The following is an 18,423-nucleotide window of genomic DNA, read 5'->3' on the forward strand; positions in this document are numbered from 1 at the left end:
CACCTACTCCAGTACTGTCCACCACGTGCATACGACACTCACTCCATGTGGAGCCTAACTCCTCACAGCAATCAAAACTAAAAAATAAAACCTTTAAGAAGCCTTGTCCATCTTTACCGTGCATCAGTCTGACACTCCCAAATGCCTTACAGCACCATCTCCACTGTCTAGGTGAGACTGGCCCCCCCACTCACCCAGACAACCAGTGCCCCCAACAAGGACCGGCAGTCACACTGGACACCAGTAATCCCACCCACCGGTGGGGAGGCACATGCATCACTTGAATAAATCATCTTACTGAAAGCACAGGGGAAAACAGATAAAACCTACTGTACTTTGCAGTTAGGTCACGTATCGTCCTCTCCTGCAGACGCATGTGAGAATGCAGCAGTAGTGCTCTATTTAGTGGTTCTGTTAGCTAACGGTTCTGTTCTACAGGGGCAGGCTCAGCCCCTCCTACCTGACCGCACGGAGACGACCCTGCTGACGCCGTCCATGACTGTGAGAGGGTCATGACGCCTCTCGGTGGAGCACTGCCGGTCAAACTCCACCCGGAGTCCTTCTGCACCTGGGGGACAAGCAAGCACAGAGACAGAGTGACACTCCCGATCAACACTCCACAGACGGGGCCAAAATCATACCACACAGAGGCAGGGAGTCCACAGTGATGTGCAGCAAAGTCAGGAGGAACTAACCTCAAAAAATAAGGACTCCTCGCACTCCAACTCTGCCTCCCACAAAGCATTTCACCCGTGATGGAAACGACACAATTCACTCACTCTCACTCGGCCAATTGGTTTTGTGGTCTCACTTCTGGGGAAATTTTCATGCTACAACCCTAACCAGAAGACCAAGCTTTATTATCCTGCCCCCCACATTTTAAAAGCCATATAAAATCATGTCCACCAAGAATCTAGCATTAGATCCAGAGCCTTCTCTGGGACAAATTAGCTTAGAAAAGAATCAAGGAAGGGTATGACTTGGGTTATGGTGGAGGGAAAAGGTTGGCAAAACAACTATAAAATCACTCAAAATGGTAAGAAACAATGATTCCAGGGGTCTTCAAATCAATTCAAGGCAAACAACAAACTGAGAAGACTTCATTCACGGAAAAACGACCCAACTCAGGTAGGAACAGTGAGAGCCTACGTGTTCTCGCCTGGGGTTGCCCTTGCGGCTGCAGCTTAGCTCTCCCAAGAGGGGACTCTGTCTTCAGCGACCTCGTGCTAACTGGTGCAGAGCAGGGGCAGTGCCTGGGCAGAGATCCTAAAAGTCAGAGTAGGGAGCGTAACTGAGGACATACAGAAAAGCTTGCATCTTTGCTGGCTCGAGAATGTGGTGTGGCTAGGGGGTGCCAGACATGAGAACTAGCCAGAAATCTAACAAGAAGATTCTGGAAGTCAGAGGACAAAGAAGGACTCGATGAGAACATCATGCAGTCGGGGGTTACTCGAGGCACATGTCCTCAAGAAAACGGAGAGCTGGGTGTGCGTGTGCATGTGCGTGTGTGCGCACACATGCACGCACAAACATGCACGCACACGCATACACACACAGGAAAACTGCCAAAACACTGACTTCCATGCCCTCCCTTGCTCCCATCCAGAGATAGGGAAATGAGCAGGCTAAATCAAGCAGATATGGAACAAACCCTAGAAGTCAGGCTAGAAAACAAAAATCAAAATAAAAAAGTAACCTGGGATATCAGTGGATATGCGACACAGGGGAGAGATTTTAGAGAGTAATTCCAGGCATCTTACAAAAGAAACACACAAAAAAACCATAGAAATCCAGCAACAATTACAAATCTTTTTGTAAAAACTCAGAATCCAAATGACACAACAGAATCTAAAATGTCCAAGTTTTCAACAAAATATAATGAGATATGCAAAAACACTGAAAAATGTGAGCCATACTTTCAAAGAAAATCAGACAACAGAAACTGACCCTAATGGGCCAGATGCTGAACTGAGTAGGCAATGACTTCAAAACTATAATAAATATGTTCAAAGAATTCAAGAAAACAGTGAAAACGATAACAATGACTCTGGGTCCTTAGACCTTTTTGTATAGTTCTTCTGTGTATTCTTGCTGTCTCCTGTTAATCTCTTTTGCTTCTTTTAGGTCTGAACAAAGCCCTAAAACACATGACAGAAAAACAAATATAAATGAAAAAAGCAGGCAAATCCTGCTTTTTTTTTTACAACTGGGGATTTCAAAATTTAGCCTTCAACAACTGACAGAACAGAGACAGAAAAATCTGTAAAGATACAGAAGACTTCAACAAGCCCACCCACCATCTTGAACTCTTATGCACCTCTTTATCTGGCTGTTCATCTGTATTCTTTGTCATGTCCTTTATAAAAACTCCATGGGGCCGCAGAGAGTCAGACATGACTGAGCAACTGAGCTGAACTGAACTGACAACAAACTAATGAAATAAGTAAATGTTTCTGTGAGTTCTGTGAGCTGCTGTAGCAAATCAACTGAACTTCAGGAGGAGGCTGTGGAAACCTCTGATTTACAGAAAGTCAGCAGGCAGCATAGGTCAGAATTTGGCATTCTGACTGGCATCTGAAGTGGGTGCAGTCTTGGTGGGACTTAAGCCATTAACCTAGTGTCAGGATTGAGTTAAACTGCAGGACACCAGCTGATTTTGCACAGCTGCATGATGTGTGGAAACCCTCACATGTCTGATGTCAGAAGTAGAGTGCTGTAGCAGTGAGAATGGAGGAGATACAAGTGAGGGCGTTTTCATTTTTATTTTTGCTTTTTAAATTTTATACAGAAGACATATTCTGTAAATATGTTTTCATATTTATGGAAGAAGAATACCTACCCTACAAAAACTCTTTCAGAGAGTAGAGGAGAAGAGAACATGCTGCAACTCAATCTGTAAAGCCAGTGTTACTCTAATATCAAGATGAGATAAAGATATTACAAGAAAGGAAAGCTACATAAATAAATTTTGAAGTTTTTAATAAAAAAAAATAAAAAGAGAGGAAAGCCACAAGCTGACACTATTCATGAAAATAGGTTAAAAAATCCTTAACAAAACATTAGCAAGCCAAATCCAGCAACATATACTATAGATTATACATTGTGGACAATTATGATTTGTCTAGAAATGCAATACAAGTTTAATATCCAGAAACTGATTCACATAACATGCCATACTAATAAAGGATTAATACAGAAAACAGTATGTCAATACACAGAAAAGTCATTTGACAAAATCCAACACTCTCTTATGATAAAATTTCCCCCACAAACTAGGAAGAGAAAAGTTTCCTCAACCTGATAAAGGCATGTATGAAAAACCAACAGTTAACATACCAAATGCTAAGAGAATGATATGTATTCACTCTATGGAATAAGGTAAGGATTTCCACTTTCATGTCTTGTATATAACATTAACTGCAGCTAGTCCCTGTTCTAGCATAAGACAGAAACAGGTCGTGTCCATTAAATGTCACCAAGTGTAACTGGTTTGAAAAAGGAAGTCTGAAACAACACTTGGGAAAGGCTGGTCCAGTACATGGTAGCAAGGAAAGGATTCGCTCCGCGGGGAGGTGCGGCCAGAAATCTGTAACCGGCTGCCTCCGAGAGCACCGCTCTGGGCCGATGGCCTACCCCTGAAACACACTGAGGGGCCGCCATGCAAGAGGCCGTGGAGGGGCCAGGAGAGACAGGCGAAGAGGAAGGGGATGCTGCTGGGAGGCAAGCAAGGCTCACGGGAAGTTGCACAGCCTCCATCAAGGGTCTTAAGGTTACAGGGGCACACTGGCAGGTTTTACGCAGAGTACCAGTGTATTCTGACCCTCTTTCAGAGAATCTCTCTGGTTATCATATAAGGAGTGGGTTCTGGGAGACACAGAAGCTGAGAAGTAGAAGCAGAACATCTATATTATACTGGTATATGAGTTAGTATAATAAACCAGGTGAAACTAGATGGTTAGGCCCAGAATGATTTAGAATGGTGATAAATGGCTGAATCTGAAATATATTTTTAAAGGAGAAATGTTAGGACTTGCTTGCAGACTCGATATCAAGGAAGAGAGAAACAGAAAAGAGGAAGAGGTATACTAGAATTTCTCTTAGGTAACTTCTGAGTGGAATTATCTTTTGCTTCATTTCTACTATGAGAGACTAAGAGTTCAAAGTTAAAGAAGCTCTTGTGAATCCCATCTCATTCTAAAAGTTTAAGAAAACTAATTTCACATAAAAATGATCAGGATAAAAGTATCGAGGTCAAATACAATATAAAGCTATTACTACAAAAGAGAGAATAAGAATAGAATAACATTTTCCTATAAACAATGAAGGCAAGCCAGAAAGATATGCCCACAAAACACATGAAAAATATAATCTACTATTTCAAACCAAGCTAAAAGAAATTAGGAAAATGATACATGATATGAAAGAACAATATAAATAAAAATTAGGACAAAACACTAAATGATAAAGTTTAGTAAAGAATTTTTTTTAATTCAGAAATGAAAATTAAATTATAAAGAACATGGGGCAAATAAACACAACAGATATGCTTTGAGACAAACAGGAGAAAAGGAAGTAGCCAATAATGCCTCTAAAAGGCATCCAACACAAGATAACAATCACATATCCGTGAAAAAGAAAATTGAAACAAAGTTGCAAACAAATACCACAAACTGTAATGCCAAAAAAACTGTCTTGAAAGATAAGACTTGAAACTATTGAACATTTTAAAGGGGCACAAACCCTTATCTGAGAATGTCACTTATAAACAACAAACTTTCACAGGAGGAAAATATGGTATTCAATAAAACTAACTTTCAAATGTGGGCAACCAACTCTTACAACAAGTTGACTCATGTCGAGACTGTCACCCTCTGAGCCTTGCTGAGGAACTGACAAGAGAGTGAGCTTCAGACAAGCATAGTAAGGAAGAGACAACTAGAACTAAATGAAGATTAACAGGAAGAAAGCAAAGTATGCAATAGCTGTTATGCTCTGGGATTTATAGTATGACCAATCTAATCAAATTGCAACAATGAAGAGAGCAAGAAACCAAGAAAAAATTTTGTTAACTATTTTCAGTAACCGTATACCTATCTGGTAGTGTTAGACTAGTACCCTGAGTCTTTTGTGCCTGTGATGTGGGATAAAGTAAATAAGTAATTATGAGATATTCTAATTCTATCATTCCTCTGTCTTAGAACCAGGATTTTGGGGGAGAAAAGAAACATAGATGTAACAGAAGAGGTTAAGTATAAATAGAAACGTGTAGTTCTGAATTTGGATCTCTCACATCATTATGAACTCAAAAGAAAGTCGGTCAGTCGTCAGTCAGTTTGACTGTCCACTCATTTACCCTGTCTCTATCCACTGAAAAAGTCTAGAAACAACAACAGCCCAGTGATCTAAAATGCCATCTCCACTAAAAGACACCAGGGTAGATTCCAGGTGGAGAGGAGAAATGACGTGATGAACCTAAAGCATCCCGTTTTATCAGACTACAAGGAAGTAACCACTGGACCGGAATCAGTGCCAAGAGCCAAATGCAATAAGGAGCTCAAGGTCTGGAGATGCGATAGCTTGAGCTTCAACGGGACAATAGTCATAATGGATGAAAGCCCATCATACATGGTTAAGTCCATGGGTTCATGATGTAAAAGAAAAAACAGGTAATTTTCTGACTAACTCGTGTTAAGGATTTGGTGCTTCCCCATCTGTCAGTCTGGGTTCAGTCTCTGGTCAGGAAACTAAGATCCCACAGGCTGTGAGGCACAGCCAAAAAAACCCCAAAATAACTGGTCACCCTCAAAGGATGATGTGTTCATTCTCATGAAAATGTAAAAAGAAGAAAAGAATCAAGCTTTTATCCTGCCTTTCTTATACAAACAGTACTCCTGGGTAACCAACCAAAGGATCAGGGAAAATGTCCCTATATAAAGTAATTTAGCTAATAAATAGGAAAGAAATGAAATAATTAGAATAGCACCATTTTGCAACCACCAGTGGATTTAATGGCCTCAGGCAGTGAGCATCAGTAGCTGCTGCCATCACAAAAGGAGAGACAAGTAGATACTAGACGCTTCCAGGCGCTGGATCACGAACACTAACAGTCCCGTCAGAGGGTCCGGCGGAACCAATCAGGCCGATGGGGTCATCGGGTGGCAAGACAGGACTGAGCAACAGGTTAAAGCGCAGCCGGGATGAATTGTTGAAAAAAAAAAAAAGGAAGAATCTACAGGTTATAAGAGACTTAAAAGGTGGAAACTGTTTAATCAAGAGAGTTATGAGAATGCACACGTGGGTAATAGAAACTGCCCAGAAATACAAGCCAGCACAGTGTCACATCAGAGGGGGTGACACAAGGAAGGCTTCTGGGAACAGGCAGAAGATTACTTCTAGATCTGAGTTAGGGCAACTAAGGCATCCACCTCATAAGCATTAAGCTAAACATTTAGTTCGCATAGTTTCCTGTATCATGTTTTGGGTAAGTGAGGTTTCTAGAAAAGGTGGGAAAAGTGACTCTAAAGCAATTCTGTTGCTTTTTTTTAATGTAAAACAAGGACGGCTGCTTCAACTGATGCAATGGCAGAAATGAAGCCGTTCTACAGGCAGCTTCTGTATGACCCCGTCTGCTCCCTGGGGCCAGCCCTCAGTACCTGGGATCTTCACTGTGCCGCTGGACGACGTGTCGTCGGTGTAGGGATGGCTGCTCTCCACCACCACAGGCTGCGAGGACAGGCGGCCGCTCTGTGAGTCTGTGGCCACATCCTCCAACTCGGTGACGCAGAGCTCCAACAACATATCTGCCACCTGTGGGGGGAAGCAGGGGACAAAGCAGGAAGACATCAGGATGCCTGCCCGGTTCAGTTCTCTCCACAGGGACGGGGGCATGGAGAGCTTGGGAGTTTGAGAAATCTAGTTTAAGTCAGGGCTCAGTCTCCTCACTGATAAAATCATGATAGCAGAGTTGGCAGGGGTGCTGGGAAGCTTGGTGGGGTCTATGTACAAGGAGTAAGGGAGCAGCGACACACACAACACCAATACATGCCAACCAATGAAACGAAATGCCCATCATCCCAACACTTTCTCTTCACATCAAGATAAGGTTATGTCCTAGTGAGGAAAGTCTACCCAGGAACAAAACTTTCAAGCAAGGAGCAGGTGATAAAAATGACCAAGATACTAGCAGGCATGGGGTCAAGCAAGAGGGGCAGGAAATGGAGAGGGATGACCCAGCTGTTGAGGCTGAACAGGGGTAGACAGCACCCGAAATGAGAGAACCCGGGGTGTCTCCTGACCCAAGACACTTAGGGTCAACCCCCATACCATACTCGCCCAACAATCCATAATGCTCAGACTTCATGTTAAAATTTTAGTGAGTCACACCATTTAAATGGCCAATACTGGTGACTATATTTTGACTGCTATTTTAAAAACAAACAATACGTTGTTACAGTAATAATACATTAACTTCCAAAGTTTTTAAATTTAGAAAAACGTAATGAAACCATTCTCTATTCTTCCAGAAATAATTATTTTAATCTATTTTCCCTTGTATTTAGATAATAAAGATTATCTTAGTAAGAAGTTTCATTAATGACAAACTATACTCATTGCCATAATTTAGGTTTTATAATTATGAATGCAAAAGTTTCTCGTGTTTAAAGAGTCTCAAATACTAGATCAGGATGGGACATAAGAGCAGCACCTGCCACTGGCCAGGAAAGTTGGAAGAGTCCCCATCTCTGTTTCTGTCTCCCATTGAATTTGAAATGTAGATGTCATGTAACTCCTAATGCACAGCCCAGCAGGGGTGTTCTGAGTTTAAGACCTTCTTCTGCAAAGACAGCCAGTACCCCAAGAGAGGCAAATAAACTCTGAGAAGAGGGTGACAGAGGGGTCACAGGTGTGGTTCTGCCCTCAGAGACCACGATCATTTCTCCCATCCACCAGAAACCTGAGTGTCTTTGAGGGAGTAACGACCACTGTGAGCTTCAGCTTTCTTATCTGTAAACAAAGGGAAAGCCTGTGCTCTGTACTCAGCGAATGCACCAAGAACCAGGCCTGGAAGATATGTATACAACAAATCCTAGGTATTATTACTTTAAATCCATGTTCTCATTCCATCCTTTCCCCTCACAAATGCAATACACTTGTAAAAACATTAATATTTTGCTTATGGAAATTCACCTTGATTTAATCTCTCAGAATTATGACAAGTAACTTGCCTTGAAAAACTACGAAGTAGGAAATCTATAACCTTTCAGTTCTTCCTGAATCTGATTAAGAACTAACAAGCCCCTAAAATATCTACCAAATCATTTACTATGATTTCAAGAACGCTCAAGCCTTCTTAAGTACATTACGGTCTTGGTGGTGGGGACAAGGAAACCGAGCACAGGTGACGCAGCTGCAGGGGGCATGTGGCCGCAGCCCCCCTGACACAGCCGGTGCTGACGCAGAGCAGGGCTGCGCATAAGCGGCAAGGGGCCTTAAGGAAGCCCGGGGCTTCAGAACTGATGGGTTCTACGTCTAAGGTGCACTCACATAACACTGACTTGATACCCGATACTAGCCACATGCGGCTGTTCAAACTTAAAGTGAAATACAATGAAAACGTCAGTGCCGCAAGGGCAGTAGCTACACTTCAAGAGCTCAAGAGCCGTAGGTGGCTAGGAGTCAGCACACTGGATGACTCAGGTACAGAGAGATCATCAGGGCAGAGAGTACTACAGAGCCCAGTGCTACCAAATACTAAAACCTACTTTAAATAGTTAATGGTTAAAAATACGGTGATACGCCAGTCAGGATGGCTGCTATCCAAAAGTCTACAAGCAATAAATGCTGGAGAGGGTGTGGAGAAAAGGGAACCCTCTTACACTGTTGGTGGGAATGCAAACTAGTACAGCCGCTACGGAGAACAGTGTGGAGATTCCTTTAAAAATTGGAAACAGAACTGCCATATGACCCAGCAATCCCACTTCTGGGCATACACACCAAGGAAACCAGATCTGAAAGAGACACGTGCACCCCAGTGTTCATCGCAGCACTGTTTATAATAGCCAGGACATGGAAGCAACCTAGATGCCCATCAGCAGACGAATGGATAAGGAAGCTGTGGTACATATACACCATGGAATATTACTCAGCCATTAAAAAGAATTCATTTGAATCAGTTCTAATGAGATGGATGAAACTGGAGCCCATTATACAGAGTGAAGTAAGCCAGAAAGATAAAGACCAATACAGTATACTAACACATATATATGGAATTTAGAAAGATGGTAACAATAACTCTATATGCAAAACAGAAAAAGAGACACAGATGTACAGAATAGACTTTTGGACTCTGTGGGAGAAGGCGAGGGTGGGATGTTTCGAGAGAACAGCATCGAAACATGTATATTATCTAGGGTGAAACAGATCACCAGCCCAGGTTGGATGCATGAGACAAGTGCTCAGGCCTGGTGCACTGGGAAGACCCAGAGGGATGGGGTGGGGAGGGAGGCAGGAGGGGGGATTGGGATGGGGAATACATGTAAATCCATGGCTGATTCATGTCAATGGATGACAAAAACCACTACAATATTGTAAAGTAATTAGCCTCCAACTAATAAAAATAAATGGAAAAAATACTGTGATATTAAATTATTAAAAACTAGAATAATGGAACCAAAAAAAGTCTATAAAGGACCCAAATAAGTACACAAGTTTACGATACAGTAAGAGTGGCCTTCAAGTCACTGGGAAGAAGATGGGTTCAGTCAATAAACTGTGTTGCTGCAACATGTTTGCCATCTAGGAAAAAGTAAAGCTGAATCCCCACTTCATCCCCTATATCAAGATAAATTGCAGATGGTTCAAAAAGGTAAATATAGTAACAAATGAAGCTCAGCTTCGTACTCTGTGGTGACCCAGAGAGGCGGTATGAGGCGGTGGGAGGGAAGCTCAAGAGGGAGGGGATACATAATCTGTATATACATATATATATATATGTGGCTGATTCATGATGTTGGTATAACAAAAGCTAATGCAACATTGTAAAGCAATTATATTCCAGTAAAACAGTAACAAATGGAAACAAAGATGATTAACAGAAGCCTGAGAGGCTTCATACACAATGTCATGCTCATGCCATGTTTATAGTGCAGTACAAAATCCAGAAGCCACAAATGAGAAGGCTCGGCAGATCTGACTTTGCAAAAACTAGAAATTTCTAAATTCTAAAATATTAAGGCAATGTTAAAGGGCAAATTGAGGAGCAAGTCAGCAGATGGCAGAGAAGGGACTCATTTTCACCAAAAGCCCTTCAAGCACAGGACGGCAGCGGCACCTCCAGCCCAGCCGCCCCCCTGCAGCTCACCTGTGGGTAGGCAGTGCCCATGCCAGACAGCACAGCTGAAAGCACGTCCCGGCCCTTGTCGCCCGCCCGGCCACACACAGACAGCTTGAGCAGGTCCACCATGACACGTGTGTCGTCCACCACCAGCAAACTAGTGAACTCATCCAAGGACTGAAGTTCTGCGCCTGACGCTTTATTCTGGCTTTCAACATCCTAAAAAAGTTCAACAATTAAAATGAGGAATCATACAGTAACAGACAAACAGTCAAGAACTCAAAGGATACATGATTGCCAATAATGAGTAAGGAACTTTCTGAGGTATTTAAAACCATGAAATACTAGAATAGGAAATAACAGGCCCCTAAATCTACACCACCTGTGTACCAAGCTTTCAAAATCAATCAACTATTTTACAAAGTATCAACAGCAGCTGTCAAAAGGAATGCCTAACTATAAAGAAATGACAATTTATACTGTGACCAACTTCATAGCTGAGGTGTGTTTCAAGGGGAGACTTCAAATGAAATCTCACCATGTAAAATCTACCACCACAGGGTATGTTTGGGAGTCTTCTGTCAACTGCATTTGTACACTATACTTTTACATCTATTGCCTAGATCCTCTCCATAATTCTTTCTCAGAATTTTACTTAATGGACTTATTGACATATAAACATTGCTCATAATCTCTCATTCCTTAGGTACTGTAAAGAAGAAAATAGTCTTCTCAGTACTCCCCTTTTACTTCTCATTCACAATATGTCAGTTAAAACAAACCACATCTGTGATTATTTACCTCTTTCCACATCAGTAGAAAAAGGAATTGCTTGTTTGCCTGGGACAGCATTACTGACCCATCACAATCCCACGTCACGAGGGTTTCCTGCCCAGGACAGTCACCCCACAGCCTCTGCCACCTCAAAGGAGCCTCGTGAAGGCTGGCAGTGGGTCTGGCTTATGGAAGGTGACAGGGAGATCCAACAGCTTCTAAGCTCAGAAGGAGTGGGTATCAGGGACCTGAGCCCTTCCTGTTTCCTAGGCAGAGGCCAGCTCTCCCGGGAAAAGAACAAGATGCCACAAGTATCTCTTCTCTACTCTCTTGCTTTCTGGATCTCAATGAAATCACTGTCAGTGGTTTTCAGAAATAGAAATAAGCCAGGGAAAGCACAAGCCCCACTTAGTAATCTTAAGGGGAATTGTGATCCCAACAATGTGTAGATTCCATCAATGCTCAAGTTGGCCCTGGAAACCATAGTTCTGAGGCAGGAGCATGGTTTCTCCCTGAAAAGAAACAGACCCTGCTCCCACCTTCAAGTGAAGACACAGGGAATCAGCAAGTGAAGTTCATCAAAAACGAAGACACTCCAGAATCTCATTCACTGAAGACCAGCAAAAACATTCAGCGGAATATATTAATCATATATAACATCTTTGGTCTTATTTGAAACAATACCAAACATTTTTTGGTGGGGTTGTTTAAAAAAAAAGAGAGAGAGAGAACAAATGCAAAGGAATAGCTGAAAAATAAAATCACTAGCTGCATAACCTTGCTGTCGTTTAGTCACTAAGTCATGTCTGACTCTCTGGCGACCCCATGGACTGTATAGCCTGACGAGCTCTCCTCTGTCCATGGGATTTCCCAGGCAAGCATACTGGAGTGGGTTGCCATTTCCTCTTCCAGGGAATCTTCCCAACCCAGGGATCAAACTGCATCTCTTGTGTCTCCTGCATTAGCAGGCAGATTCTTGACCACTGTGCCCAAAACTAACAAGAAAATTACTTTCCTGTTATTAATGAAACAAAAAAAATTGAAATGATAGTAATTTCAGGTTATAATCTGGATGATGCCTATGCCTCATAAACAAATTGGTAAGAAAGAAGTTATACCATCTTTCTTCTACCTAAAAGAAAAAATTTTGCATAATTCAGATTAATTTCTACATTAAGACCTCACCTTAGGAGATTGCCAAATATCACAAGTGGAGTCCAGACATCTAATTTACAAATATCAATTTTCTTATTACTACAGGTTATGAATATTTTCCATAGCATGTATTTTTGTCACTAGTAACAGCACAAAAAATGAAGAGTTCTAAATGTAATTGAAAATAATATGCTTGTTCACAAGGTGAATATGGTGGCAAGGGAGACCATGTGAGCAGGATGAGATGGCCTGGGATAAGGAGCACTTGAGTAGGCTTGGGAGGGCGTCCACATCGCGGTGGGGAGAGGCCGCAATGTGACAAAGCCAAGCCAAGTGGAAAGTATTCCTGCTTTGGACCAGCTGGCACTGGGGATGGGGTGGGTCAGACAGGATGAGGTCAACCCTGCACAGGCAGCCTGGTTCTGAGTGCCAGAAGCGGTGCAGGGGAAGGAGGGATCCACGTCGGCGACGAGAGGCAGCCAAACACGAAGGCGGCTGCCCGAGGGAAGTTACTAAACTGTCAACAGAGAAGCCAGAGTCCCCACTTCCAGAGAAGAGCATGATCAACACGGGAAAGGAAGAAACTGGAATGAATCCTGTGCAGTTATTAGTACCGACTGGTTTTCAAAATATGTAGGTATTTACCAAAATACATATTAACATGCATAACTTATTGAAAGCATATAAACACACGTATTTTCTAGTTCTGCCCAGTAAGAAAGGAGATGAACTACACTTCCTGCCACAGAAAAAAAAAGATATTTCAGATCTTGGCTTTGAAATACTATTCTGCAAGAAAAAGAACCATGAGTTTTTGGAGAAATATGATTTCTGTACTGTAGCATAAAACATCCTGATGAACCTAGAATTCTGTGTTGTGCAGGAAACAACAAAATAAAAGAATAATGAGAGTATGTTCAAAGAGAGAAAATTCTACCAAATATTTAAAGAACTGACACCAATCTTTCACAAACTCTTCCAACAAACAGAAGAAGAACACAACCTAACTCATCCAGGAGGCCAGTATTACACTTTAATGCAAATCAGGAGAAGATATAGTGCAAAAATCCTTAACAAAATAGCAAAGCAATCCAATAGGCAAGTTAGGCCCTGGAGAACAAAAAGGATAACAGAGTTTCGCCAAGAGAATGTACTGGTCATAGCAAACACCCTCTTCCAACACCAGAGCATGACTCTACACATGGACATCACCAGACAGTCAATAAGGAAATCAGACTGACATCACCATTTGGCTGCATTCTTTGCAGCCAAAGATGGAGAAGCTCTACACAGTCAGCAAAAACAAGACTAGGAGCTGACTGTGGCTCAGATCATGAAGAAAGTAGAGAAAACCACTAGACCATTCAGGTGAACCAAATCAAACCCTTATGATTAAACAGTGGAAGTGACAAATAGATTTAAGGGATTAGATATGATAGACAGACTGCCTGATGAACTATGGACGGAAGTTTATAACACTGTACATGAAGCCATGATCAAAACCATCTGCAAGAAAAAGAAATGTAAAAAGGCAAAATGGTGTCTGAGGAAGCTTTACAAATAGCTGATAAAAGAAGAGAAGTGAAAGGCAAAGGAGAAAAGGAAAGATACACCCATCTGAATGCAGAGTTCCAAAGAACAGCAAAGAGAGATAAGAAAGCCTTCCTCAGTGATCAAAGAAATGGAGGAAAACAATAAAACGGGAAAGACTAGAGATCTCTTCAAGAAAATCAGAGATACCAAGGGAACGTTTCAGGCAAAGATGGGCTCAATAAAGGACAGAAACAGTATAGACCTAACAGAAGCAGAAGCTATTAAGATGAGGCGGCAAGAATACACAGAAGAACTATACAAAAAGATCTTAATGACCCAGATAACCACGATGGTGTTATCACTCACCTAGAGCCAGACATCATGGAGTGAGAACCCAAGTGGGCCTTAGGAAGCATCACTATGAACAAAGCTAGTGGAGGTGATGGAATTCCAGTTGAGCTATTTCAAATCCTAAAAGATGATACTGTTAAAGTGCTGCACTCAATATGCCAGCAAATTTGGAAAACTCAGCAGTGGCCAAGACTAGAAAAGGTCAGTTTTCAGTCCAATCCCAAAGAAGGCAATGCCAAATAATGTTCAAACTACTACACAACTGCACTCACCTCACATGCTAGCAAAGTAATGCTCAATATTCTCTAAGCTAGGCTTCAACAGTACATGAATTGAGAACTTCCAGATGTACAAGCTGGATTTAGAAAAGGCAGAGGAAGCAGAGATCAAATTGCCACATCCTCTGAATCCTAGAATTGCAGAAAATCATCTGCTTCACTGACTACACTAAAGCCTTTGATGTGTGGATCACAAGAAACTATGGAAAATTCTGAAAGAGATGGGAATACCAGACCACCTTACCTGCCTCCTGAGAAATCTGTATGCAGGTCAAGAAGCAACAGTTAGAACTGGACATGGAACAATGGACTGGTTCAAATTGGGAAAGGAGTATGTCAAGGCTGTATACTGTCACCCTGCTTATTTAACTTACATGCAGAGTACATCATGCAAAATGCTGGGCTGGATGAAGCACAAGCTGGAATCAAGATTGCCGGGAGAAATATCAATAACCTCAGATATGCAGATAACACCACCTTTATGGCAGAAAGCAAAGAGAAACTAAAGAGCCTCTTGATGAAAGTGAAAGAGGAGAGTGAAAAAGTTGACTTAAAGTTCAACATTCAAAAAATGAAGATCATGGCATCGGTCCCATCATTTCACGGCAAACAGATGGGAAACAATGGAAACTGTGAGAGACTTAATTTTTTTGGACTCCAAATCACTGCAGGTAGTGACTGCAGTCATGAAACTAAAAGACGCTTGCTTCTTGGAAAAAAGTTATGACCAACCTAGACAGCGTATTAAAAAGCAGAGACATTACTTTGCCGACAAAGGTCCACCTAGTCAAAGCTATGGTTTTTCCAGTAGTCATGTATAGATGTGAGAGTTGGACCATAAAGAAAGCTGAGCACCAAAGAATTGATGCTTTTGAACTGTGGTGTTGGAGAAGACTCTTGAGAGTCCCTCTGACTGCAAAGAGATTCAATCCTAAAAGAAACCAGTCCTGAATATTCATTGGAAGGACTGATGCTGAAGCTGAAGCTCCAATACTCTGGTCACCTGATGCAAAGAACTGACTCATTTGGAAAAGACTCTGATACTGGGAAAGACTGAAGGCAGGAGGAGAAGGGGACGACAGAGGATGAGATGGTTGAATGATATCACCAACTCAATGGACATGAGTTTGAGCAAGCTCCGCATATTGGTGATGGCCAGGGAAGCCTGGAGTCCTACAGCCCATGTGGTTGCAAAGAATCAGAGAGACCCAAGTGACTGAACTAAACTGTGCTAGAAAGTAAAGTGCTCAAAGAAATATGGGGACACATCAGAAAGACAAGCTAGATGGAAAGGCCTATGAAAGGCCAAGTCTGGGACAATTTGGGTATCAAATGATGATAGCAATACATGTCATTATTTGAGTAAAATAGAATTCCATGAATATATACTGACAGAAAGATGAGATGAAAAGGGAAAGTTCTTCCCTACTGAAGAATAGCAACAATGGTATTCCAAAAGGAATGATGAAATCTGAAAGATCACCATTTGACAATTACCACAGTAGTAATGGACCCAGCTGGAATTATCAAGATACTAAAAACTGGCAGATTAAAACACAATGAGGGATAAGGTAGTAACATAGTCCCAAAGTAAATTATCTCCCCATGAATATCTACAAGCATGCTTTTCTTAAATTTATTAACCTCCAATGGAGAAATCTTGCAGACAAATTTAACAAAGTAATAAGAATATCACCTGTAATGCAGCAAATCAACAATGCACACACCTCAACAGAATGCACTGAAAAGAACTCTGCATCATTCCTGTGGCATTTCTTATAAAAAGAGGAACTTAAGGATGGTTCCATATTGAAGACAAAAAGAGGTACCCCTGGGCAGGTTCTAGACCTGTAATGAGCAAAATCTGAGTCGGTCTCTGGGGCAGAAAATAGTCCCTGATCAATGGCAATGTCCTGATAATTAGGAAGCACACTCTGAAGCTTTAAGGAGGGTTGGGATTAAGCCATGCAGCTCTCCCACCAACAGTTTAGAAACACTAACTACTGGAGAATCTAGGTGGATAGTACAAAGGAGTTATACCATGTTCTATTTCTAGGAAATATTTCTGCAATTTGTGTGTACATTTAAGATTATTTCAAAATAAACCATTAAAGAAGAAAACCCCTTGACCTCTTTGGTTTTGGTCATGGTTTCTGCAATGATGCTGGCAGCTCCTGGGTCATCTGTTACTGGTATAAACGGCCGAGAAGAAGCTGAGCAAGCAGATGGGGTCACTGCAGAAGGGGTCACAGCATCCTCAGAAGAGATAATCTAGTTTGAAAATGAGGAAGAAAAAGGACAAATTTGGCAACATGGCACACTTCCCATCTAACTCCAAAAGGCTTACTTACCCATTAGGTCATCTGGAATATGCCAGATTTTACAGAGATAACAAGACATTTATACTACCAGCTACCACCTCCACTACAGTCTGGGACAGCTCTGTAAAGTTAAGCATATTCATGTTCCCAGGAAAACCTATTAATATTCACAAGCAATCACATGAAAACAACTAAAATGAGCTCACATCTCTCCAAGCTGGGCTCTTCCCCAAATTAAATTACAAAAACCTTCAGTTTTCAGAGCGTTCAAGTTTCAGAACTACGAACAACTGTGTGGTGCACTTAGCAACTTTTTAAAAGAATATTCCCATGTACACACTAAAAGGATCCTTTTAAATAGAATAGACAAAAACCACTGCAATGATGTAAAGTAATTAGCCTCCAACTAATAAAAATAAATGGAAAAAAATAATAATAATAAACTGTAAAAAAAAAAAATAGAATACTAATTCAAGCCAAAAATCATAGTAGTAGACACAAAAACATTCTGAATTAAGTGAAAGAATGACTTACACTTTATAAGACACAAATGAGCTACCTTTCACTTCCTGATCAAACACTGCTTTACCGTTTATTTTTACCTCTCCTCTCTTTTCTTGCCATGGATTTGGACTCAATCTGTCTTCAATGTCAACAGCCAGCACACACTCCTCTCCATTCATGGGGCTGGCCATGGCAGATACGTCAGAAGGGGGTGCCGAGGAGGAGAAGGAAGGACACTCCACCGGGGCGACCATGCCAGCCGGCATCAGGGCCCCAACCACGGCGTCTCTGTCAGGAGGGAAAGTCAGGCCTGTGATGAACTGCATCCACCTCTGCAGGATGGCAGAGCCAGGGGCAGGGCAACTGTTGACTGAAGGACTCCCTCATTATTATAGGGTAACCATAAAAAAAGAGTTTTAGAAAGATACTGAATGTTATTACTATGTATCTGTTGCCTAAAATATTTACTCCTGATATTTACTGAACGACCATAGTGGTAACAGGTGAAAAACTGCCAACATAAAAATCAGACCAGAATAAGCCTCTGGATTTCTCTGAGAAACCATCTTGGTTGTTAAGAGTCTAAGGATAATTTGGGGTTGTGTTTAGGTCACCAAGTCATATCCAACTCTTTGTGACCCCATGAACTGCAGCACGCCAGGCTTCCCTGTCTCTCACTGTCTCCTGGAGTTTGCCCAAGTCTCATGTCCATTGAGTCAGTGATGCCATCCAACCATCTCATCCTCTGTTGCCCTCTTCTCCTTCTGCCTTCAATCTTTCCCAGCATCAGAGTCTTTTCCAGCTATTCACATTAGATGGCCAAAGTATTGGAGCTTCAGCATTAGTCCTTCCAATGATTATTCAGAACTTATCTCCTTTAAGATTGACTGGTTTGATCTCCTTGCTGTCCAAGGGATTCTCAAGAGTCTTCTCCAGCACCACAGTTTGAAAGCATCAATTCTTCAGTGCTCTGCCTTCTTTATGGTCCAGCTCTCACATCTGTACATGACTACTGGAAAAAGACCATAGCCTTGACTATATGGACCTTTGTTGGCAAAGTGATGTCTTTGTTTTTTAATACACTGTCTAGGTTTGTCATAGCCTTCCTGCCAAGAAGCAATCATCTTCTAATTTCATGGCTGCAGTCACCACCCATAGTGATTTTGCGTTTATT

General features: G+C 41.7%; 1 protein-coding gene across 1 annotated transcript in view; it reads right to left on the minus strand.

Annotated features, from left to right (window-relative positions):
• HERC2 (HECT and RLD domain containing E3 ubiquitin protein ligase 2) overlaps positions 1-18,423 on the minus strand; it is a 242,558-nt gene that overhangs the window by 41,026 nt on the left and 183,109 nt on the right. Inside the window, 5 exon segments of the mRNA XM_070463934.1 lie at positions 461-568; positions 6,654-6,807; positions 10,361-10,552; positions 16,555-16,695; positions 17,348-17,537. Coding sequence (XP_070320035.1) covers positions 461-568; positions 6,654-6,807; positions 10,361-10,552; positions 16,555-16,695; positions 17,348-17,537 — 785 coding nt within the window.

The sequence above is a fragment of the Odocoileus virginianus genome, unplaced genomic scaffold (assembly GCF_023699985.2).
Source record: "Odocoileus virginianus isolate 20LAN1187 ecotype Illinois unplaced genomic scaffold, Ovbor_1.2 Unplaced_Contig_9, whole genome shotgun sequence".
NCBI lineage: Eukaryota > Metazoa > Chordata > Mammalia > Artiodactyla > Cervidae > Odocoileus > Odocoileus virginianus.